This window comes from Emydura macquarii, unplaced genomic scaffold (assembly GCF_026122565.2).
Source record: "Emydura macquarii macquarii isolate MOO-44397 ecotype Brisbane River unplaced genomic scaffold, CSIRO-AGI_Emac_v2 contig_3220, whole genome shotgun sequence".
NCBI classification, from domain to species: Eukaryota; Metazoa; Chordata; order Testudines; family Chelidae; genus Emydura; species Emydura macquarii.
In genome coordinates, this window is record NW_027133357.1 from 7994729 (window position 1) to 8019151 (window position 24423).

Below are 24423 nucleotides of genomic sequence, written 5' to 3' on the forward strand. Positions count from 1 at the left end.
AGCACATATGGGAAACTGAAATTACAGTTCACAGCAAAACAAAACCAAGCGATTTCATAGGCTCCAAAGCAACGTTGCTCAGACATGCAGGAAACATGGATTCCTGAGTAACTTCCACTCCCCAGGACAGTGGAGACCAGTGTGTCCTTGAGGTGACATGCTCAGTCTTTGCTCTTATGACAGGAAAGGCGTCTGTTGCCTGCCCTGCTGTACAGCTCCCTCCCTTCTGGATAGCTGGAGTGATTAACAACAACCTGAGAAGAGAATCTGTTTTGCCCTTAGGACAGGAGGTTAAGTGTTGTGATAGTGGCAATGGCAACAGAGGGAGGTTATTACTTCAGGAAATTTACCCCCACCCTCTAGACCAATAGGGTGGGCTCTGCCAGTTAGTTTGTGTGTTAGTTGGGCAAATGCTGACAAGAATAAAAGGGAGTAGGGAAAGAAAAAAAAACAAACAACAGTTTCAGGACTTCTTTTACCTGGATTCTAAGTTGAAATTTCTGATGTTTAAAATGTCCCACAGGCACACTGGATTTTTAAATTGTTTCCACCTTAGCCATCTCCACCAAACAAGACTGACTGCACAGGGAATAAGAGACCCTCTTTCAGACTCTCAGGTCTGATCTCTAAAATTGAACATGGACAGCACAATCCTCAAACTAAATAAATGTTTGAAGTGTGGTTTTACTAAGAAAAGGCACTAAAAATGGTACCGTGAGGCCCTAGGTTTGCTGTGTTTCAATTATTTCTGTATCAAGCTCAGACTGCAAGTATAAAAATATTTTTACATGTCTACAGCTTTGCAAACTCAAACTGGGATTTGAAAGCCAAGCTATCACTTGAAATAAAGACATGGCTGGCCAAATTCTACCCTCCATAACGTCTATGCAATCTCATGGTCTTCAATGAGCTTGCACAAGTTAACAGATTGGAATGTAGTAAGCAATTCTGTTTATGCATATAGAAACAAAATCTGGCTCATTCTCCCATAGTTGTGCTGGCACTGTAATACTAACAGGAGGAAAGAAGAACTCACACTTGTTTTTGCTGTTAATGTCTGCAGATAGGATTCCAAACATACACAGGGGGCAGATCTGATAAATCCGAAGGTTCCACTTTTACATGATCTCTTTCCAGAGCAGAACCACATGTATCACATTCCATATCAGAACTGAACATTAAATTGCCAAGTCAGTTCAGTCCAGTTAAAGGAAAATGCTGCCATGTGTGTACCAACGCTATATTAAGGCCCTGTCCATGCTAAGAAAACAATCCATCGCTGACAATGAAAGTCAGCAATGGGCATCCTCTAGTCCCTTCCTCTAGTAGCGTCCTATCTGCACTAATCTGTTTTCAAAATATTTTCAGTGCTGTTACAGACAATGTGATTAAGGCCTGGTGGAATGTTTTCCTAGTGCAAAGGGCCTTACAAGACTCTCCAAAAGAAATGGCTTTTAGAAAAGTACAACTCCATCTATTCAAGATATTTTGGGGAAATTGAAGCCATTCAGATAAAGGGGGGATGGGAAGGGATTAGGTGAGTGATTCAGACCAGAGAATATAATTGACGAAATGAGGTTTAAATGGGATTCTACTCTTCCTCTGTGAAAAGTTGCATCTTGCATCTGACGAAGTGGGTTGCAGCCCACAAAAGCTTATGCCTGCAGAAATTAAGTTTGTTAGTCTTTAAAGTGCTACAGGACTCTCGTTGTTTTTACTCTTCCTCTATATTTCTTGTGGAGATTTATTTTGTAATCAATATTAATTACTAGCAAATTTGGGAGTCAGTTTGATAGGTTTGTATTCTGGCTGAACAAAATGGGTTGTACTTACTTTTTACATGCCTTATTTAATTTCTGTTTGAAATAAGTCAGTGATACCAGGCATCTGTGGCTGTTTTGAGGAAGGTGGAGTTTACCAATAATAAAAGAAAGATTCTGACTACAGTTTTATATGACAGAATGGCACAGCCTGATGCACATTTTTCCGGACCCTGGGGAGGCAAACATGGTGATTTGATCTGTTCCTGCAGTAAGCCTTTATTCCTACAAAGAGGAAAGATGTGTGAACACCAATGGGAGAGTCAGCTGAGTTATTATACGCTTCCCATCATGGGAATGTCAGTCTTCTGTCCTTTTCGCTGTTTTTGGACGGCACCTGAGCTTGGAGTTGTGTTTCTGAGATTCCTGCTTTGCCCTGCACTGTTCTTTGAGTGTAAAAAAGAATGTAGGCCTGGGTTTTGCACACCTCCTCCACACTACATACATTCAGTTTGGAATCATTGCAGTGGACCCAAAAACCTAGGAACCAAAGGAAGAAAGAGGACATTAGTAACTGGATCTCAATCCTTTTGATTATCTCTTATGACTGATCCCTAAAAACAATCACAAGAAATAGGAATTTGCAGGGGAGGGGTAGAAGAGATATGTTTTAACCTGCAAACACTTTGGGAAGAGACTCCAGGTTAGCAGACCTTTATAGCATTTATATGCTATTAACACAGTTTACCACTATGTGGGTTAGCTGTAATTTGATTTTATAATAAATCCTTAAAAAATCTCCTCAACAAATGAAAACTAAAAACTTTTAAGACAGGCACAGTTATAATTCTCCCTCCTCTGCAATAAGGTGGGGGAAAGTAGTATCAATACTCGTGCAGGCAGCTGAGGAAAGAGGTGAGTGTTCAGGAATGGGGTTCAGAAAGGGTAGAGAAAAACCCTGTGGATGTTATTCAGGAATAGTCCAGCTCCGGTTTCAGCACACTTTCTGTGTTATCTTCCCATCTCAAATAGGGTCAGAAAGATGCCCAATCAGAGCAGCACAATCAAGTTACGTAGCACAAGAAAATAAAATATTGATGTTACAAAGCAAATAGTAGGCTACAAGGAAGGCAAAGGAAAAGCAGTCTTTGGTCCTTATGCAAATACATGCTACTAGCAATACACTCTGGAAATCAAACTATGGAACGTCAGGAAATTTTATTTAAAACAATTTTGACTGTTAACCTTTAAAATGCACTAAGTCTATGGAACAAAATATTAACAGACTTTTAAAATCTGTTTCCCCAGTAATAAGGCACACGCACCTCCCTCTGTGTTGTAGCAATATGCTGTGTAGTGTCCTGAGCCAAACCCTTTACCATGATGCATCACCACAGCGGAGAGGTCATAGACAAAGGTCTCTTTGTCAAGAGAGGAGAGAGAGTCCCTGCAGCAGTAAGGTTCCATGTTTAATACCTGGTCAAAGAGGACATGGACCCCAATCTTCTCACGGTGATTACGTCCAGACCACCTGCAACACAAACATACAATCAAAATAAACCCCCCCCAAGACCCTCAAGGACTTTAAAAAGAAATAAAGTGGCAGGGGAAGAGTAGGAATGGGACCCGTAACCTGCTGCTCCTCCTCCTACGAGATTTTGAAGAATTTTCACTGCTGGGGAGAGCTAGGCGCTAAACACGTTTTTCTTCTTGCTTCCACTCTGAAGTCTATTATAGTTTGTATATTATTTCACACTAATCACAGGAAATGCTCTAACTGTATTACAGCCACATATAAGACACCCATGTAAGTGGTGTCTGAGCACCACTTACAAGATTCAGTTACTGATAAAATCTTCCTCAAATATGAAGCATACTCCCCCATAACAACTGCACCAGGGCTGGGTTTATCAGTCAAAAAGACTTTCCAACAGTAATCCCAGCACCTGCTCTATTATGAAAAATCCAGAAAAAAAATAAGGTTCCTTTCCTACAACATGACTTAAAAGTGGCAACACTGGCGGGTCAGATAAATATTCATGATTATCCCTATCTTTTCTTGCATGCTTTGATCAGCAGTTAATAGATATTAATGTTGACATCTAAATTGTCATAATCAAAACTCCACTGAATGAACAGAGTCAATTCACACCTTTAGAGCTGTTGTTTAAGGCTATCTGCAAACTCAGGCTGGCACTGAATACACTGCAGGAAGGATATGCAGTTGTATTATATTAATACTTACACATATTTACCATTGTTTGTATTCACAAAAACATTAAAGCTATATCTCCATTATGGAGTTAGGGCTGAGAGTCTCCGGCTTGTGTACACACATTTCACACCAGCTCTTGTCAAGACAGTGAGAGTATAAATAGCAGTTTAGCCGCAGTAGTATGAATAGTGGCAGCAGAGGCATAGCTGAGCTGTGCAGAGTAGATATTTGCCAGTTTCAGGTGGGTTTAGCATGACTCAGCTGTGCCACCACTACCTAGGTTACCACAGTTACACCACCATTTATATTCACTCTACTTCAACGAGAGCTAACGTAAGCATGGGTATGTGAGCAGGGGAATCGCACCCCTAGCTTGTAGTGGAGACATAGTCTAAGTGCAAGCTACCCATCTTAATAAGGATGCTACACTGAGTACACAAGCCTCCTCTGCTGTGAATTAAACATTTGCTGCACATAAGATGTTTTATTTGCTTGCACTAAGCAGGAAATGAGAGAACTTCATAGTGTGTATGAATCACTCCTTTTAAAATAGAAGTTAGCAAATGTCTTCCAAGCAACTATTTCACTTGCTAAACACTACCTGTGGCCCACAAAACTCACCTGAATCGTTTAAGGTGCAGCCGGAGGACCTGAGGTAGTCTGTAGATCATTAACTGCTTTTTAGCTTCACTCAGAACAAGAGGTTTAGGAGAAGACTTCCGTCGTTTGCCTACAAAACGTTTAAGAAAGGCATAAAACATAGGTTGGGCATGAACGAACAGTCTTCAAAAGGGGAAGCAGCACATCATAAACCTTCCTTCATTTTGTGTGTCAGGTCAGCTCACAGCAAAGACTTACCAGTGAAAAACAAACAGAATAAGGATAGAGGTATGGCAGGGGAAATTTTGCTTACAACATCTGCAACTTCCAAGCAGGAGGGCTTCAACTCCATGGATTTCTTAGAATGGGAAACTATGTTGTTTAAAATATTCACAACTTTACATTTCTGTGCTGCTCATAATCTTCACACCTTCAATTATCAATTCCAAACCGCTTGTTAACATTTGACACTGTGATGTATATAACAGGGCTTATAGAGAGATGGCTGTGGCCACAGAGCATATAGCTAGTTTCAATGCTGAATAATGCTAGGTTATCCCCAAGTTATTGACAAACCATTGTGGATATATTTTTTATACAGCACCATAACTGTGTACGGAGCTTTACAGGTAGATAAAGGCCAGTGTTCCTGTGCTGAAGTGCTGATAGTCTAAGTTATGATAGGCCTTGACAAGAAATTGCAATAAATTGTGAGGACAAGGGTTACCACGGTAAGATCATGTGGTTACTTTGGGATAGCAATGTGTGTATTTTAAAGAGTGAAGTGTAGAGGGCTACATGGAAAAGGTGTGTTTTAAGAAGGCGCTTGATGGAGAAGAAGGTGAAGGAAGGCCTGGTGACTGGATTAAAGAGGGAGTTTCAAGTGTGGGGGTCCGCAAGGGAAAGAATGGAGGTGAAAGTGGGAGAATAAAAGCAAAGGGGTAGTAAGGTGTGACACTTAGGTGGAGCAAATGGAAAACAATCATTCACTATCAATTGATACATTTTTATTACCCATTTAAGTAAACTTTTGCTCACTAATAGGAATGTAAAATGAAGAGGTGGTTCTTCAATGTGCCTTGAGCCTAGGGTTTGCCAAGCACCGATTCTGACTTTGGAGTATTGTAATCCGTGCCGTAAAGTACAATCAACAAGAATAAAATAATTTATCTCAATTGAGAGTGATTCGTTACAGTGCTGAGTGGAGCTACCACTGCAGAGTACAGATTACAGTACAACGAAGGTGCCACAATCAAAACTTTGCCAACAATGAAAGCAGTTTGAGAATGAACAGTGAAAGAATCAATAGGATTCTTAGCCACTATTTATATTCCATCAACTAGCAGATTTATTTTTAATTTAAAAATATAACTGTCCCAATAAACCCTGTACAACTAGCTTTCTTGGATGGGAAAGAACAAAATTATAAAAAGCTAAATTATTTAAGGGTTCTTCATACTTCACCTTAAACAGGTTTGAATTAAACTACAATGAAGGGGCAAATTGCCTCTCTATTTTTACTCACATCATTACTCAGGCAAAACTGTTGCCATTACTACATCAAGACTTTATAAAAAAACCAAACAAGTAAGGGTATCAGAATTTGTATCTAAAAGTTTAACCAATTTTTATTAACTCTGCTTGTGTTCTACTAATTAATCCTTACAGAAAGCTAAGTATCTCACGTTTACCATAAACAACAAAGAACAAAATTCATGTCTTTCCCCTTGGGGTATCATTTTCAAATTTAATCGAGTTGCTAACAAACTGAGGCGGAGGGAAAGTACAGTTTCACTGCAAAGCTAAAATAAAATAAAAGCCACTCTATTATAGATCTAGCAAACACAATACCGCTGCCACCACCCATGGAAAGCAAAGGTCCTTATATGTGGGCTTCATTTTTTCCATTAAGAGAATACAGAGATAACTGCTTCATAACAGACCTTTGCTAACTCAGCCGCCTCTGTAACTCAGTGTTCAAACAAGGAAGGAGTATAGAAAACTGTAATTTTGCTGGTTGGCTTTATGCAGCAGTCGATCTTAAATGTTTGTGGCATATGTGGTTTCTCAAGAGACTGAGGGAGGAAGGGGTCTATTTGTTTGGTTTTGGAAATCCCTTTAGGGCTAACGCATTATATGCAACACCCTACACAATCCATTTCTATTTTCAACATTTTCATTTTTACCTTCATTCAAAAGGGCTAAATATCAGCTTGCAAAATCTGGCACTATGGTCTACTGACATGCTGATTTGACCCACTTATACTGCATAGAGAAAGATATTCTGCATTTCACTATCTATTTTGGAGATAGGAGAGGAAGGATAAGATACATATCAATCAAGTTAGAGATGAGAGTTTTCAACAAGATACCAAGTCCTGGTAGAGCAGAAGGGAAGTGTGCCTGCATATAGAAGCAAGTTTACTCCATGATAAAGACTTTATTTTAAAATTATCAACAGAAGATGGGATAGAAGGGGAAAAACAAGTCTTTTATTCCTAATTGGAGCCTGTCAACTTCTCCAGGGCACAGAAGGCACAGCTATAGAAAAAAATGGACAGGTGATAGCCAGAGCTTCCAACAAGAAATGTGTCTGTTAATTGGATTTCTGCCTCTCACTGCACCAATTCAGAACAGATGGGTTGCTCCTCCTCTTTATCACTTCTGACAGGCAATACCACCAATGATTTCTGGCATCTACTCATAGGACTGCTGCATCCCGCTACGACTTCCTTTTTTTCAGTTAATGCTTCCTTATCAGATTTAACTACAAAGCACCTACATCAGCAAACTTTAGGTCTGCACAAACAAGAACTGCAAAATACAAGGCTAAAATGCAAGCCAAACCAAACAATCCTGATCAGATTTGTGTGAATGATTCACAGCAAATAATTTATCTGATGACATTAGCTCCCTCTTTTGCTTATAGAATATCCACAAGGCTATTTCCTCACATTTTTTAATCTGAAAGCATTTGATAAATTTGTGATTAAAAATGCTGATTGCAAACCATTCCCCACAAATGTTTGCTATTTCAGCTGGGCTGCCTAGTGGCTATCAGTCAAATAAGTCACACTCTATTGACTACCAACTGGATGAACATACAATTACATCATCATAAATAATCACGTGTGAGAATTTAAAATTCAGTTTTGGTGAACGCGGTGCCTGTGCTACTAAATCGCATGATTATTCACAAGCCCAAAATGAATTCATTCAAAAATGTGAGCAAATGTTCTTGGAAAGTTTCCTGCAGTATTCATCCAGCCCTAATATTAATGCTCAGACCACCAGGAAAGCTAACAAGAGATATATTCTAAGGAGAGTAATGAGATTCACTTTCACTTAACAGGTAAAACATTAATTTGAGACTCAACTGGCAATTTTAGCTCATTGCTAAAGACGCCTAGCAGTCACAAAGAAAGGTGAGCACCTCTTTTTTCTGGCACGGTAGCCCTTTAGAAGTCATTGCCTGAAAGTTACAGCTGCAGAGACAAAAATGCTCAAGTCCACAGTGCCTGAGAAGGAGGGATAATGCTAAGACTACACTGCAACTCACCAAGTTTAAACTAAATTGATAAAACTCACATACTGCAGGACACAAATGGTAGCACACCTGGTCAGGATGGTTTGTTCATCTCTGTCATGACAGGGAAGAAAAAGATAATAAATTTTCTTTTGTACCCTCCTCCATAATCTTCTCTCCAAAATACTGTGACTGTTTTAAATGGGGCAGAGGAAGAAACCAAGTAAAGGACATCACAGCAGGAGGGAGCAGTTCTAGATGGGGACAAAATATATTCTTAGCAATCTGTGCTGATGAATGTAAGGAATGATCAAAGGAGCACCTGATCAGTTCTGAATTGGTACACAGAAGGTGCAGAAGCTATTGACAGGAAAAACCTGCACCAGAACAGAGTAGCAAAGAAGGGTGTGGGTATCTTCTTTTATATAACAAACACACCCGCCTCTCAGACATGCATCAGGTATTAATATATAGATTTTTCACACACACAAAAGTGCACTATGAACATCTCTTACCAGGAACAATGGACAGTGTATCTAAGCTGCAGGTAAAGCATCAGCACTTCACTTACTGTTGCATTGGTCACACGCATATATCCTCCCTTCCAGAGCTTCTGTTTCTGTGAACTTGGCCAACATTTCTGTCAGCATGCACTCTGTCTGGTTAACGGGGACAATCCCTTTCTCAATTGAGTGATAGCGTTCAGGGAATTCCAGGGAAAGATCCCAGAAGGGCTCAATGGTGTTGGATTTGTAGTTGCATGTTATGCAGGTGACCTGGAAAGGAAAGGTTTATACACAAATGATGTTATGTGTACACATACCTGCAGTAGAGGCATTTATATTCATGTGGTCCAAAGAATAGTTTGATTATGCCTGTGTGGCAATCCAGTCCAGTGGACAGAGAACTGATCTAGCAGTCAAGAGAAATGGGTTCTGTCCCCAATACTGACAATGACTCATTGTGTGATCTTGGTCAAGTTATTAAACCTCTCTACGGCTGTTGCCCGATTTATATGAGAATGATGCTTTTCTTTGTAGTGTGCTTTGAGATTGTCAGATGAGAAGTGCTATATAACTGCAAAGTATTATTATACATGTCTCAAATACTTCTAATTTTCTAATACTGTAACCCCTTTTTGACCCAAGTAGCTATTCAAAGTTCAGGAGCCTGGGGATTTTCCCATTAGAAGGAGAAATCAGGCCTTGTCTACGCTAGCACTTTTGTGAGTAAAACTTTTGTCGGTCAAAACCCCCAAACCACTCATGACTGACTTCATTGACAAAAGCGCCCGTGTGGACAGCACTGTGTCAGCAGGAGACGCTCTCCTGCTGACATAGCTACCGCTGCTCATTTTGGTAGTTTTATTATATCGGTGGAAGAGCTCTTTCCCATTGACATAATGCGGTTACATGAGTGCTCTTACAGACGCACAGCTCTACTGATACAGCTGTGCTGCTGTAAGTTTTAAGTGTAGACTAGCCCTCAGTGGTAGTCCAGTATTTCTTTGATGCAATCTTGTCTATTTACAAGGAACATACAAGATTCTGCTTTTCTGAATGCAGGAGAAATCAAAAACAAAAGCAGTTGCTTAGCTTACAGCCCCAAAACTCTTTTGCCAACAGAAACAAAATTGCTCTCTAGCTTTTCCAGGGTCACACTGTGCTCACCAGTTACCTTTCTTGCTTTTTGCCTCTGCATCTCTCTCTAGTCTTGTCTATTCTCAGTACCTCTGTGTTCTGCCTTTCCTCACACACTCACTGAGGCTATGTCTACACTGCAGACCTTACAGCTGCGCAGCTATAAGATCTCCCGTGTAGCCACTCTATGCTGACGGGAGAGCTCTCCCACATGCATAATTAAACCACCGCCAACGAGCAGCAGTAGTTATGTTGATGGGAGAGCGTCTCCTGCTGACACAGCGCTGTTGACACCAGTGCTTTTTTTGGTGAAATGTATGTTGGTCAGGAGTGTGTTTTTTTTCACATCTCTGATCGACAAAAGTGCTAGTGTAGACAAAGCCTCACTCTCACTCTCACCCACCCACTACCCCTAGTCACCATACCCAGTGGGCTCCCCTACCCCCGACCCACATGGTGTTAGTTTCTGGGTAGATTGTATTAGGCCTTGTTTTAGGTGTGGCCTCTCAAGTGCCTCCTATCCTAAGGGAAGGGCACATTCACACATCAATTTGAATGAGGTTTTAACTCAACCCATTAATGAGATTTCACCCAGCTCATAACAACACAAAGGATTCGTGTTAAAATGTAGGGGCCAATCCTACTCTCACTATTTCTTCAGTTTGTTTGCTTGTGTATTCGAGAATACAGTGTATACTCACTTTCGCTGTTATCACAGAAGATTAACCTTGGAAGGGACCTCAGGAGGTCACCTAATCCAACCCCCTGCTCAAAGCAGGGCCAACCCTAACTAAATCATCCCAGCCAGGGCTTTGTCAAACTGAGCCTTAAAAACGTGCAAGGATGGGAGATTCCATCACCTCCCTAGGTAACCCATTCCAGTGCTTCACCACCCTCCTGGTGAAAAAGTTTTTCCTATTATCCAAACTAGACCTCCCTCACTGCAACTTGAGGCAATTGCTCCTTGTTCTGTCATCTGCCACCACTGAGAACAGCCTCACTCCGTCCTCTTTGGAACCCCACTTCAGGGAGTTGAAGGCTGCTATCAAATCCCCCCTCACTCTTCTTTTCTGCAGACTAAATAAGCCCAGTTCCTTCAGCCTCTCCTCATAAATTATGTGGCCCAGCCTCCTAATCATTTTCGTTGCCTTCCACTGGACTCTCTCCAATTTGTCCACCTCCTTTCTGTAGTGTGGGCCCCAAAACTGGACACAATACTCCAGATGTGGCCTCACCAGTGCCGAATAGAGTGGAATAATCACTTCCCTCGATCTGCTGGTAATGCTCCTACTAATGCAGCCCAATATGCTGTTAGCCTTCTTGGCTACAAGGGCACACTGATGACTCATATCCAGGTTCTTGTCCACTGTAACCCCCAGGTCCTTTTCTGCAGAACTGCTGTTTAGCCAGTTGTTCCCCAGTCTGTAGCAGTGCATGGGATTCTTCCGCCCATGGTCAGTTTCAGTTCCTGTTTCATGCATTAGCCCTATGAAATCACTCATGCTCTACTCTGGGAGTGTGAAGGAGGGAGCACAAATGCACACTGTTCCTCATGACCTGCAAGACAGTGCTGACCAATAACAAATTGCAGCGAAGTTCAAACTAAAACTAAGAGACAGCAGCAGGCAGGAGCATGCAGAGAGAGAAAGGGGAGGAGAGTACATTCAAGCAGGTTTGGTGTTACTGTGGGGTCCACTCAGCCTATCAAGGTGGAAAATGACCTTTATGAAAAACAAGACTTCTTGACCTTGGGGGTATGTTCACTTACTGAAGGGCAAATGTAATTGGTCAAAGAGAGTGATGTCTAGCAGTTAAAGCAGGAGTCTGAGAGGGAGGCCTTCTGGGTTTTATTTTCAACTTTATCACTTCCTGTGAGAGACTTTAGGCAAGACACTATGTCTGTGTGCCTCAGTTTACCCATCCATAAAGTGTAAAGCCTCAGATGAGGCTTAATGAAATAATGTTTGTAAAGCACTTTGGGGGAACCATGGATGAAAGACAGGATGCGTAAATGGGAGTTGCATTGGCACATACATAGAATAAACGGCAGCAGAAGCATAACTAATATACTATAATGGCTCAAAATATATTGCATCATATATATTGCATATAGAGTTGTTATACAGAAATCTTAACACTGTGGCTACATCTATGACTCTAGACAGGCAATGAACAGTATTAAAGAATTAGGATGATGTTTCTAACACAGAACATTTAGTAAAGAAAGTATATGAGGAGTAACGTGCACAGTAGACACCTTTCAAAATGAATTACTTTAAATTAATCCTTGTTTTCCAGAAATCCCGAAGCCCACAACTAAATAAAGGACAAAAGGATACATTCTTCTTTAATATGCACATAATTTCTTGTTAATGCTAATTCAAGATAACCAGCACTGGAAAAAAAATGGTAATAATAATAATAATAGTGTCATGTGTTCATTTTTATGGCCCAATTTTGCAAGGTGTCAAGGGTCTCTTGCAAGGTACTGAACTCCTTCAGGGCCCTCTAAAGTCAATGGTAATTCAGGGCTTGCAGACACGCAGCACTTCTCATTATCAGATCCTTGGGGAGTAACGTATGATACTCAAGAGGAAAATACATTCCCAAAGGACCAGATATTGATAGCGGAGCCCTTGCAACCCTTACAGAAATCAAGAGTTATGGGTGCTCAGCACTTCTCCAGATCAGTCTCAAACTGCCTGCAAATATTCATTTTTAAAGAAGTTTTATATTTCATGAGACACTAAGACTGGATTCTCTGGTCTTCTCCCCACAACTTCATTTTGGAGGACAGAAACAAAACAAAAAAGCCAAATTAAGTATAAAGACATTTTATAAAACAAAAACCAACTGGCACTAGGGCTGAAGGACTCATGTATCTTGTGTGCAACCGTCATCTTAAAGTGATGAAATACAGCTAAGTTTTGATCCCTTCAGATGTGGGGTATATGTTGAAAATGCCAACAGATCCCCTACAGCAGTGCTGTAATAAATACGACATTCATTAGGTGCACCTACCTAAGTTCTGTTGAATATCCAGTGGTTTCACAGAAAACAGAACTCTGCTCCCTGGCACTGAAAGCAGCAGCTGGTTTCAGTGATGAGCTATATGCATACCTGACTGAGCAGCTGTCCGTGAAAAATGGTGTTCACCACCTTCAAGACCTGCTTGGTGAGCTTCCTCTGTGAGAAAGGGATGAGGATCCTGCGCTTCGTTCCTTCCGACTCCAACTCCTGCTGCACTTTGTCCAACAGCTCACAGAGAAATTCCTGAGCGTCCTGCTGATCGTAACCTCGAAATGCTGGAATCAAACTCCACACAGAGTGCAGCATGGCAAATGGAGACACTAATGCCCACTTCCCAGACCACATGACTCTGAAGAGGGTGTGCAGTTCATGACAGAGAGAAATGTGCTTTGAACTCGGTTCCTTCGGCTGTATTAGTTCTAAACTCCTGCTTATTGAGGACCCACCATTTAAGCCAGCTGGCAAGCTTTGCCTGCCATATGACCCCATTTTATCATTCCTCTCTGACTCATTAGCAGCAGATCCATTTGCCAACTTGCCAGACATTCTAGACTTTCCATTCACGGTTTTGGCTAAGAGTTCTTCAGTTTCACAGAGGTCAAGTGTCAAAAAACATTCTCTGAACTTCTGGAGGTGACTTAGCACTTGAAGGATAGAGTTCATGTAGCACGTGTTTCCCAGATTCCGTAAGCCAGTCACACCAGGAGTCATTAGGGGCTTACGCCGGATGGAATAAAACTGTTTTAATTTGCTGCTCTGCACTCGCCTTGAGGTAGGGGAACTTGCTGCCATCTCTCTGAACTTCCTTGGAATCAAGTTCTCTCTGTGAACGTGAGACAGAAGTCTTGCACTCTTCCTAGGAGGAGTGTTTGCCAGTTCCTCCAAAAGCCGTCGTTTCATTTCTTGCCGCCTCTGCCTGGCCGCTTCCTTCTTTCTCTCCAATTCTTCCATTTGTTTCTTTTGTTCTAGTTTTAGCCGGCCTCTAGAACTCTTATCAAACCAGGTCCGCAGTGCTTTTGCTAGCAAAGACTGGCGCCTGTGCCAGAGAGCAGTGAGCATCTGAGGCTGTCCCTGAGGGGTCCTTTGATGGCTACACACATCCTCCCCTAAAGCCATTGATCGCAATGTCCTACCACTTCTCGCTGATGGATCATGCTTCTGACTTCTAATAGCAGACAGAGAGCTTCTTAGCAATTTCAAATCACCCTCAGGATTATCATTCAAGACATAGTCTTCGCAAAGGTAACAAAACACATAGAGATCATTAACTTCCATAGCCAAGGGATGCTTGGTCTCTTCAAAGTGTTTAAGTGCATGTTCCTCTATGTACCTTCCACAGGCCACATGGGAGCATTTCAGACAAGCCCATATTGACTCCGTGGTGTTGCAGTCCTTGCAGTGCCACTTCTGGGGATTCAGAATAGAATGATCCTGGGCAAGTCGTAGCCGCCCAACATGTTTGCATCTATCCATGTCTTACAGAAGTCTCCGCTGCTTTAACCTTGCAAGACAAAAGAAAAAGGATTTTAGAGCCATAGTACAAATGTAAAGTCATTTGTCTTTTGTAAAGATATAAAAAAGACCTAAAAAGACAGAGACCTGTCAGGTCTTGCCAACTCCAATTACTGTATTCCCTTTCACAGACTGAAATACCTCTGGTAGCAATTTTTAAATGCTATTTTTAATACTGGTGAAATATATTGGGTTGACAAACTCCAAAGAATGAAGCTGTCTATGCACCTACTGTCGACAGCCCAGGTAGTGGCAGGGCAAACTGACAACATGCCCAGCCTGCGCTCTTAAAATGGACAAAATTAAGACCAATTTTGAAGATATTTTTGTGACAGACATACCAGTGCACTAGGAACTGGACTAAGATTACCAACTTTTTTCATAAAAGCCACACAGATGCTGGACAATTGTCACGATCAAACTGGGCTATATTTGAATTGAAAAACTGAAGGTAAAGGCTCTATATCACACTATCGGTCTGTTGAAGTCTCCCACTTCTCATCATGTTTCCCCCCCCCCCCCCCTGGGTTGGGCAGGGTGCGGGAACAAGAGTTTCAAATATTTCACTGCATTTTAGTATAAAAATTCAGCAATGACAAAAAATTAAATGCAAACATCACATTTATAGGTCTCATGAAATTTATGCAGGCATATTATGGCAACTTCTGTATGTAATTTTATTTGAGCCAGATATGGGTTTGATTTTTGGCTCTTTCACTGAATTCTCCTCAGCAAACTTTTAATTTAAAGGAAGACTTGCAAGCAAGATGGGTCACAGACTCACCCTACAACAACAATGGGATAGATTCTCAGCAGATGACATAGTCATAGCAGTATTGACTTCAATGGGGCTACAACAATTTACATCAGCTAAAGATTTGCCGCTATACTTTCTAAACTAAGACAAATATATCTGTTTTTAAAAACTTGTTTGTTTATTACCTCCTTTCACCGAAATTGCAGGTAGAAAATACATTCCAGGATTTTTCACATGTGCATTCTTTGACATAATGCACAATTGAGTATGTCTGCACACAAAAGAAAAGACAGCCAATTTACTCCATTTTTAAATCCTGGATGAAGGAAGTGCAAAGCAGGGATACTTGAATTCTAAGGAACCACATGCTTCCACTTGTGTCTTCTACATCTATATGTTTTATAAATGATTCAGTTACGTTCTACAAAGAACACAACCACAGAGAGTTCTTAATGCTAGTAAAATGGTTTATTTTTTATAATTCAGTCAGTGATCTGACACAAATGGAAAAAAAAATCAGGATGAAGAAGTGTCAGACAGATACATACATACATACATCCAATTCACTACTCACTGTGTCATGTTTAAACATTCTTTTTTTCGCAACTCAATGACCAGAGCCTGGAACATCCCCATTTCAGCCAACAGGAGACTGGCAGTTCTTCAGGAATTTAATTACTACTTAGGTCATCATCACATAAAGGCAGCACAGCTTCAAAGCCCTAGAAAGAGAATATTCCTGTGATACATGTAAACAAACTATAAAACATAGCAGGGCTGCTCTAGAACATGATTAATCCCCTCAATGTAAGAGCTACTGCAGAGAATGTATTAATAACAAGAAACAGAATTAGCTGGAAGCCACGACATTAATGCACCTAACAACCCAAATACTTGGCTGTGAAGAAATGTCAAATGGAAAAGGGTACTCCAGAATTTCATTTTTCTGATATAAATCTGCTGATCACACATAGCCTTTTCTTCATAAGTCTTTTATAGTGGATGGCCTACCATACAGCATAGCAAAATCTGAACAGGAAAACAAAGCAAAAATATACACCTTCTGTGACCACTTTAATTTTGGCTGTGTGGAGAAGATACCTGGTTTTTGGTTTTTTTTAAATCCATTTCCTATATGATTTTTATAATAAAAATGTATAAATGGAGAGTTGTCAAATGTAGGTGATAGTAAAATAAAAAGCATTAAGGGAAAAAGATGGAGGGCAGGGGAGAGATTGTCAAACTGCATTTTGTCCGTGGAGGAGGATAAAAGGTTTTTTTATGTTATTTACTGTAATAATTTAAGAAAAGTATCTCACCTCACACACATACTATGTGAAGAGTATTTCAATAAAGGACAAAGCAGTAATATCTGACCACACTAGCAATATGCATGACATGGTTACAGACTGTCATCATACCATTCAAAATAGCACACAAAAAGCCTTATTTCAAAATTCAGAATGCCATTTTATGGGGAATACAACTAAAATGCAACTAAGGAAACAGCATACTTTCTATGAGTTTTAAGATGAGCACTGGAACAGTTAGCTACAAATAGCATGAAGAATGCACATTTGACAAGACTATGAAAATACACCTTAGGCGCTCTTAAAATTTATTATGCAAGTTTAATTTAGACTTTACTACCAGCTACTTATTGGTACCACCATATTAAAGATGGAAGATTTTAGAGAAGTTAAACCTTTTTCACTCAGTCTTTTGTTCTCCTCTATTTGAAAATAGCAATAGAATTGGCATCTTTAGTCAATGTTTATGTCTCTGCAGCAGAGATACTTAAAATTAAGAGTAACTTTTGGGGAGGGGGGGGGGAGGGGACACGACTGTTTAAAATAGTTCTGGTTTTGACTGTGCCTTTTACTTGGGCTATGCTAGTTCATTCACAAATGCCACCTAACTGGAAAGGCACTTTCAGAAATCAAGTGAAGCACAAAGAATGGATGTGGTCTACTTATAGCAAGTTCAAACTGTTCCTTCCTTCCCCTTCCTCTCACAAATCTTGACTGAAAATTGTGAAATAATCCTGTCTAGTCTTGGAGAGACCAAGTGGCATAGATTCCAGCTTGAAAGAGAGTAGGCACTATGGTAACATTGACAGCCTTCATTTACATAAAAGAATACTAATTATGTTGTATCATCAACATCTGCAATTCTGCTCACTGCCATATGCGACAGTGTTGAGAATTTAACCCTTAAGTCTCATAAATATGACCAGAATTGCCCCTACAACTGAAATAAATTGGTTTCAAACAGTGTACAGAATATCCAGTGTCCAGAATATCTTATTATAAACAGCACTGTCACCAGCTTCCAAAAGACAGCATTTTTAACAGGCTTAAAAATTATCCTAACTTTCCAAGAAAACAAGAAATACCAGTAGGCTGTTCATTCATTCCAACAAAAAAAACAGCCACAAATGAGACACAGTATCAGACGACAGTGTTTAACAATAAAAATATGCCATCAGTGTTCAATTGCAAGGCCTTTGTCAGTTCCTTTTACTTTTCCTTTGTGGACAAGTAAGATTTCCTGCTGTTAAAAGAATTTTATTCTTTTAAAATCTTGGTCACTTAGCAAAATAGGCCTTTGGAGTGCTAGATTCAGTTATTCATGGCACACAGGTATCTGCGTTTTTGCATGTAATATTCCCATCTCTTTTTCCTTACAGCACACGTTTTCTTGCAATCGTAGGCTTAGGCGCATACACCAATTACATACAGCTGCTCTGGAAGTGACAACAAAGGAGCAGTTTTTATTTACTCAAAACCACTTAAACATGCATCATCTTTCAGCTTCACTCCTCCTTCTGCGTCTGTCACCAAATTAAATCTTTTCCTCTTCCACCACATTGGTTTTCATGTCAAAATTGAGAAGCAGAAAAAGCAGTCTGCATATCCAGCTGGGGTGTCTGAACAGTCTGCATTGCTCTCTAAACATGTCCCTCCCTCCCTCCAAGCCCCAAAACCAACTTAGACTAGCCAGATATTACAACCTGGGCCTCCACTGCTTCCTATAAACTTAAGAATCCCTTCTTCTTAAGGTTACGGTTTCTCAGCAATGTGCAGTGAGTGTAATGAAGGGACCCACCAATGTCTGTGGCTCCTATTCAGCCTGCAGACACATGCAGGTAACGCTTATTAATGAAGTTAGCAAGAGCTGTAGGCAAAGGACTGAAGACAGAGGTCAGCCGTCTCTCCGCATTTTATGCAACTATGCAAACAAATGCCAGCTATTTCCTTCTTCAGAGAAGAGGATGAAGTGAACACTGACCAAAGTAATGGAGAAAAATAAAGAGCAACAGTAAAAGGAACACACAAAGAGAAGAAAAAAACTGGAAGCTGCACATAGTTCAAAGGAAAAATAATTAATCTGATTGCAAAGCTTATAGAGAGCCTACATGATTTAAAATGTTACAACAATCGAACATTAGTTCACATAGTTGAAGTGGGTCTAGTATAAACTGAGTAACAGCGGTGTTTAATACTGGAAAGTTAAAATCCTAGCATGTTTTCTTAACCACTTAGAACAAAAAGCAAATTAGCTCTTTTTTTTTTTTTTTTTTTTTTAAATTACAGTAACTTAGTTTTATGGACAGATTTTATCTAAGCATGGGACTTTTCAAACTTTTCCATGATGTGGATCTCATTTTATGAAATATTATCTCACAGTCACCTCCTCTCCCTATTCCTGACTGCTAGGACTATTTTCCCTCCCCATGAGTAGCTGAAAAGCAGTGCTTTGCTCTAGATGGAGATATGAGAGTTGGAAGTGTTAAACTGCATTAAAATACAGCTAAAAATACATTAAATAGATGGAAACAATGGAGGAGCCAGCACCATGTGACCAACCAGCTCTCTGGGGGGCCATCAGCAAGTGTTCCATGGACCATTGCCTGAGCAACTATAATCTACAAGGATCTCACAGCACTTAAAAATGGTGCCCAATCCCATTTACCTTGGTCCTAATCTTGTAATTTACTTGGGGTGAGATTCTGGTGCTGCATCTCTAAGCATAGCACAGAACCCACAGTCCAGGGGGAACAGGAGCTAAAGTGGCTTTAAGCCATGTTTGCAGTTGTTCTATATTAATCCTCAACTGTTCTGGGGGTTGGATAGCACACCTCCCGCCCTTGTAATTTAGACAGCCCCGGGTCCGCGCCTGTCTGGTTTACAACAGCAAGCAGCCTCCCTGGGCTGCTGCCCTGTATACAGTCTATAGGCTCCAGTGCTGTAGCATGAGTGTTGTTGCATCTCATTCTGTCTCACTCCCAACATAGCCTTGGCAGGTGGCCTGGCTGGGTGGAGTGTGAGTGGGGCCTCGGGCCTAAGAGGTGGGGCAGGGAGCTAGCCTCCTGATAGAACTCCTGCCCCCAGCACTCCCCCCTCCACACTAGGACTCAGGAGGGGTTCTATGTGAGCAGCACTGTCTGGCACCCTTATAGCTGTCTTCCACAGTGCCTGCACTCAGGGACTCGTACCATTACACTGACACACTACTCCAATCCAGTGATAAGAATCTCATCCTTACCATCCAGTCTATACTGCTTACTGGTGTGTGTGGACAGCTCATGTAGAGTGAGCAGGATACTGCTCATGCATTTTTTAAAAGGGGAAAACAAACTGCACCCACCACTGAAATACAACCAACTATGGGATAAAACAGGACAGCAACATTTCATGATCATTTAGGGCAGGAAATGAATAAAGTTTCTTTAATTCTTAAAAATAAAGCATAAAAATCCTGAAGTCATGTAACCATGTTTTGCTGTAACAATATTTAGTATCTGAGAAGTATTTTTCAGCTACTACTTGTAAGAAGTATTTATAAATGAACATGTGGATATATGATCATGCTTTGTCCTTTACCTTTCCTGTTTGTCTGACATATTTGGAAACAGACTGAAGAAATCTACACAGACTTGGCAATGGCCACAGTTGTTTTTTAAAATTATCACATGTGAGAAAAAAATATTCAGTGATGAGGACAAATGTTGGACTGATAGGCCTGGAAATAGAGTTCTCCATTTATTCATGGGAAAAGTACAGCACAGGCAGCAGCAAGGTACCTCCACATCAACCTATCAAAGTCACTCATCCACAACCTGGAGACCATCTTTAGTGGTGGGAGGGAAATTCAGCCTTTGTGGCCCTTTCATTGATTTGTTCATCTTCTGAAACTGGCAGACACCTAGCTACTGTGAGCAGGAATTACATCAATAGTAACTTAAGTGTGGGATGGGTTATAATGGGGTGGGGGAGAACACCCTTAAATCCTACCAACAGCAGAAAAACAAGGCTCAATTTGAGTCTAATTTGGCCAGCTAATTTTAAAATTCTGATGGAAATTTTTTAAAATTGTCCCTTTACTTCGATACAAGAGCCTACTTTTCAACATGCAGCCTTAGTCTTACGGCATAATTTTCTCTCCGCTGTGTACATTCAAAAGTTCTCAAACTGGAGGTGACAATAGAGAAAAAAGAGAAACATGTCTAAAACTGTGTGCAATTGCTCACAAACTTTGTTCAGCTGCTGATTGTTTAATCGATCCCTTTGCAAGGATCGCATATAATATGCAAGCTTCTATGATTGTACATGGATACTGAACTTATGAATCTATCATGCAGTTAAAACTGGACATGTAGGTATCAAAAGTCTCACAGTTAAAACATAAATTGGCAAACTGAGAAGCATACCCATTCTGTTTGTTCACTGCTGCAAAGGAAATGAAATAGAGCAGGAAGGATGAGTTTTATGAGAGCCTTCTGTAAAATGTAATAGAGTAGCATGTTTCTTTTCTTGAAGGAAAGTGAGCCAATACATTCTTATTGTTTTAACTCTGCTGACTGGACTGCTTGGTTTTATTTCATCATTCATAGGAAAGTATTCCCTGAAAACACCAGGCTCTCTGAGGTGGTGTTTCTGTTAGTCACTTTACCAGTGAAATTGGTCTATTCTTTGGTGAATTATTTTGCTTAAGGCATTTGCATGTGTGCATTTCACTCGTCAATGTTTATAGCAAATTAACCTTTTCTATTTCAGTAATTTATATTTATTTTTTGGTATTATAATTTGAGCACTACAATTATGCTTCATTTTTTCTCCTCTGCCTTAAACTTATTTGCACCCCATCACATCCAAGTCTAATTTAACTGAAGGAACAAGAATATACCTCTGGATTACTATTAGGTATGTTCTCATTTCTGCAATCCCTATTTCCCTAGCACTGGTCTGACCTGTTCTTCTGGACAAGTAGGGATTGACATGAGCTTAAAAAAAATTTTTTTTTAAACGCCATCAACATGGTTCAATCAGTAAGGTATAGGGGACTGAGGACAGAAATGAGATGGATGATTGGGTTGATTTAGACAAAGTAATGAGCAATGTACTCCCTTCCTGTATAACGATCTGTAGCCACATGGATAAAGACAGGGTCATCAGCTAGCTGCATACATGGAGGATGGGGAAAAGAACTCATAACCTTCTGCTCCAAAAAGTCACAAACTTCTAAAAGAATGTCTCACAGCAGTCAAACACAGTAGGATTTATATCCTCTATTTTGTTCTCAAGCCACTAGAGAGTGAGACTATTATAAACTGATAAACAGTTGAGTAAATCGGACATTCCATTCAGGAGAAGGAAGTGCTATACATACTAACAGACAAACAAGTGCTAGCACCACCTTACTTCTCCCTGATCAGACACTCTGGCCCATCTTTCTGAAACTACTGGTAAAATCTGTGCTGTCCACCAGAATCATCTGCTGACTCTGTGCCCCTGGTACGTGGCTGCTCAATTAAAAACCAAGCACTTTTTTTCGACTTTTCTTTCTCCAGGGAGTAGTCACTTGGCACAGAAATTCATTCTCTCAGACTCTTACTTGCTATTCTTAAGCTTTCACATCCCATCTCTAACAAGTAGTAATAGTCCTAGCGTATTTTAGTCTGTACCCAAGCATATTTTCTCAAGAGCTGTATGCTCTATGTTCAAGGATTGCTGGATTATCTCTATTCAAGATGACAAACTATCAAGTAAATGGCCTAGAGGCAAATTAATACAACAGCCAAATAAAAAAAGAGAGAAAGGAAAAAACCCATTAGCAAAAGCATCAAATGATTGTGAATATATTGCATCTGTGAAAGGGGAAGGGCAAATCAGAGCAGAGAATTAAATAGCTGGTGTGAGATAGCAGAAGAACACCCCCCAAAAAGTCTGATAAATAAAACTCAAAACCCAGTACTTGCTGAGTTCTATGGATTTCAAAGTTTGTGCCATTCTGAAATATACACAAAGAGGCTCTCAAGATGACTAGTGCTCTTTATTCATTCTTTCTGAGTTGCAACAAACTCACGTGCTACCTTAACTCTGTGTTTCAATGTGCAAAACACTTTAGCAAATCTGGGGGCCCAATGCACAACTTTTTACTTTCAGTAGTCAGCTTAAGTTTGAAATCAAATACAAGAGAGAGGGACTAAAACTTGATCTTAATGCCAGCTTCCACAATGAGCTCTGTTTTATTAACTCAAAGGAGTTCATTATAACCATGTCCATGTTAAACAATTTCCAGGGGTTCATATTGTGCTATAAAAATTTGCTCTGGGCTGAATGCGGACATCTTAGAAAAGGTGGCCAATGCAAAATGAAAAAAAAAGTATGGAAGTGTAAAAAAAAAATCCTATTTAATTTTACTTCCACCTGAGAATTTAAGTTTAGTAATATGGATTCTGCAGAGTTTACCCACTCATACGTACCAGGATGAAAGAAGCTAAAAGTGAGTGGTGGGGGGATACTCTTAAGGGTAACTGTGATCAGGGTTTTCCATGAAGCATCTGTTACTCTAAGAGATTCCTTGCATGGCTGAATCCTCTCCACCAGGATTATAGTCCGTTTCCCCATAGCTGTGACACTGCTCTGTTGAATTTATGAGTTTTTAATACTGAAATTACACAGATTTAAAATATTTGTGACCAAAGGACGTACCAGCTTGACTTTTCCCCACTTGTCAGTTAGCTTATGAACAGCCTCCTAAACAAAGAAAAGTATATCATGCCTGCTGTCAGAACCTGAACCCTCATTTAATTTCAGGCTCCTAGACACCATACGCAGGGGAAAAGGGTATTTTCCCCCCCATTTATTTGAGGTGGGTCTCTGCATACCCAAAGATTTCTCCATGCCTTCTTTAACCCCCCCACTGGAGCACAGCAATGCTGCCCAATTAGTCAAAGGTTGCTCTTAACATAATGAAAATGCACTGTGCAGCCTGGTCTACACTTAAAGTTTTGCCAGCATAACTATGTTGGTTAGGAATGTGAACAAAACAACACACCCAAACTCACAGAGCTATGATGGCAAAAGCCCCAGTGTAGACACAGCTACACCAGCAAAACAGTCTGTTTTCTGGTGAAGCTTATTTTGTTCAGGGAATTCATCAGCTACGACTTCAGAAGAAGCCTTCTGCCGGTATAAGGTGTGTTTCCACTGTAGGAGGGTTTGCCAGTATTGCTGTATCAACAGCCCTTACTTGTATAAACAAGGCCTGAGTGTGCTGCTCTTGCAGAACTCCTTCTCAGAGGGAAATTCAGACCTGAAGTTAAACTCAGATCTTCTTTAGGGCAATGAAAAATGTTACCACTAGTTCAACATCAACTTCTGAACTTTTAAATTAAGTTCTTTAGCTTAAAGAGCCTACTATCCGTACTCCATCATACACAATGTCTCCCTGTATACTGCACTCAAAGATGCATCCAATAATGAAAAACCAAAGATTAAAATATTGTTTTGGAAGATAGAGAAATAAATGTTAGGTACGAAGAAGTAGTGGTAGCCCTGGAATTGTCCCTCAAACCAAATATTAACTAGACTGCTCTTCCATTTTAGAGAAGAAATTCTTACGAATAGGAGCCTGTTCTTTTAGTGGATTCAATATTTAATTAACTCACTTTGCAGTAGCTGCAGTCTAACTCAACCGTCCATTATGATCTGGAGAATACCAGAGGGACCGAAGAGCTCCAAGTCTGATCAGTCAGAGGATAGGCCAATAAAAACCAACAGTAATCCATGCCAACTTCCTGTGGGGAAGAGAAAGAATATGAAAAACCTAGGTCATTTAAGCCTTTTTTTTCATGGCAGAAATGATTCATTATATTACCTTGCGACATTGGAGGCTATTAAATTATTTTATTCCCATTTATTGCTTACAACAGAGCTGAATCTGTTCCAAAATCTGAAGGCCAAACTGCAGACTTGTCCCTGCTCCTTTCTTTTTCCAGAGAAATTAACACTTTCTGTTCTTTTAGGCCTTTAATAGGCTGGAACCTGGCTATCTCAGGGGATGGCCTCCCTCTGTGACTGTGACCCTTCATGATA

At 40.3% G+C, this 24423-nt stretch overlaps 1 protein-coding gene across 2 annotated transcripts; it reads right to left on the minus strand.

Annotated features, from left to right (window-relative positions):
- Positions 1–979: 979 nt before the first annotated feature.
- Positions 980–15311, minus strand: USP49 (ubiquitin specific peptidase 49). Of its 2 annotated transcripts, none has more exons than XM_067531777.1 (6): positions 15226–15311; positions 12862–14272; positions 8673–8877; positions 4597–4705; positions 3086–3291; positions 980–2300 (listed from the first exon to the last, which is right to left on the minus strand). In XM_067531777.1, the coding sequence occupies exons 2-6, from the start codon at positions 14242–14244 to the stop codon at positions 2110–2112; spliced, it is 2094 nt and encodes a 697-aa protein (XP_067387878.1). In that variant the 5' UTR covers positions 14245–14272; positions 15226–15311; the 3' UTR covers positions 980–2109. The 2 variants fall into 2 exon arrangements, with proteins under 2 accessions (XP_067387878.1, XP_067387879.1); XM_067531778.1 differs by having other exon boundaries at positions 2132–2300; positions 3237–3291.
- Positions 15312–24423: the final 9112 nt, after the last annotated feature.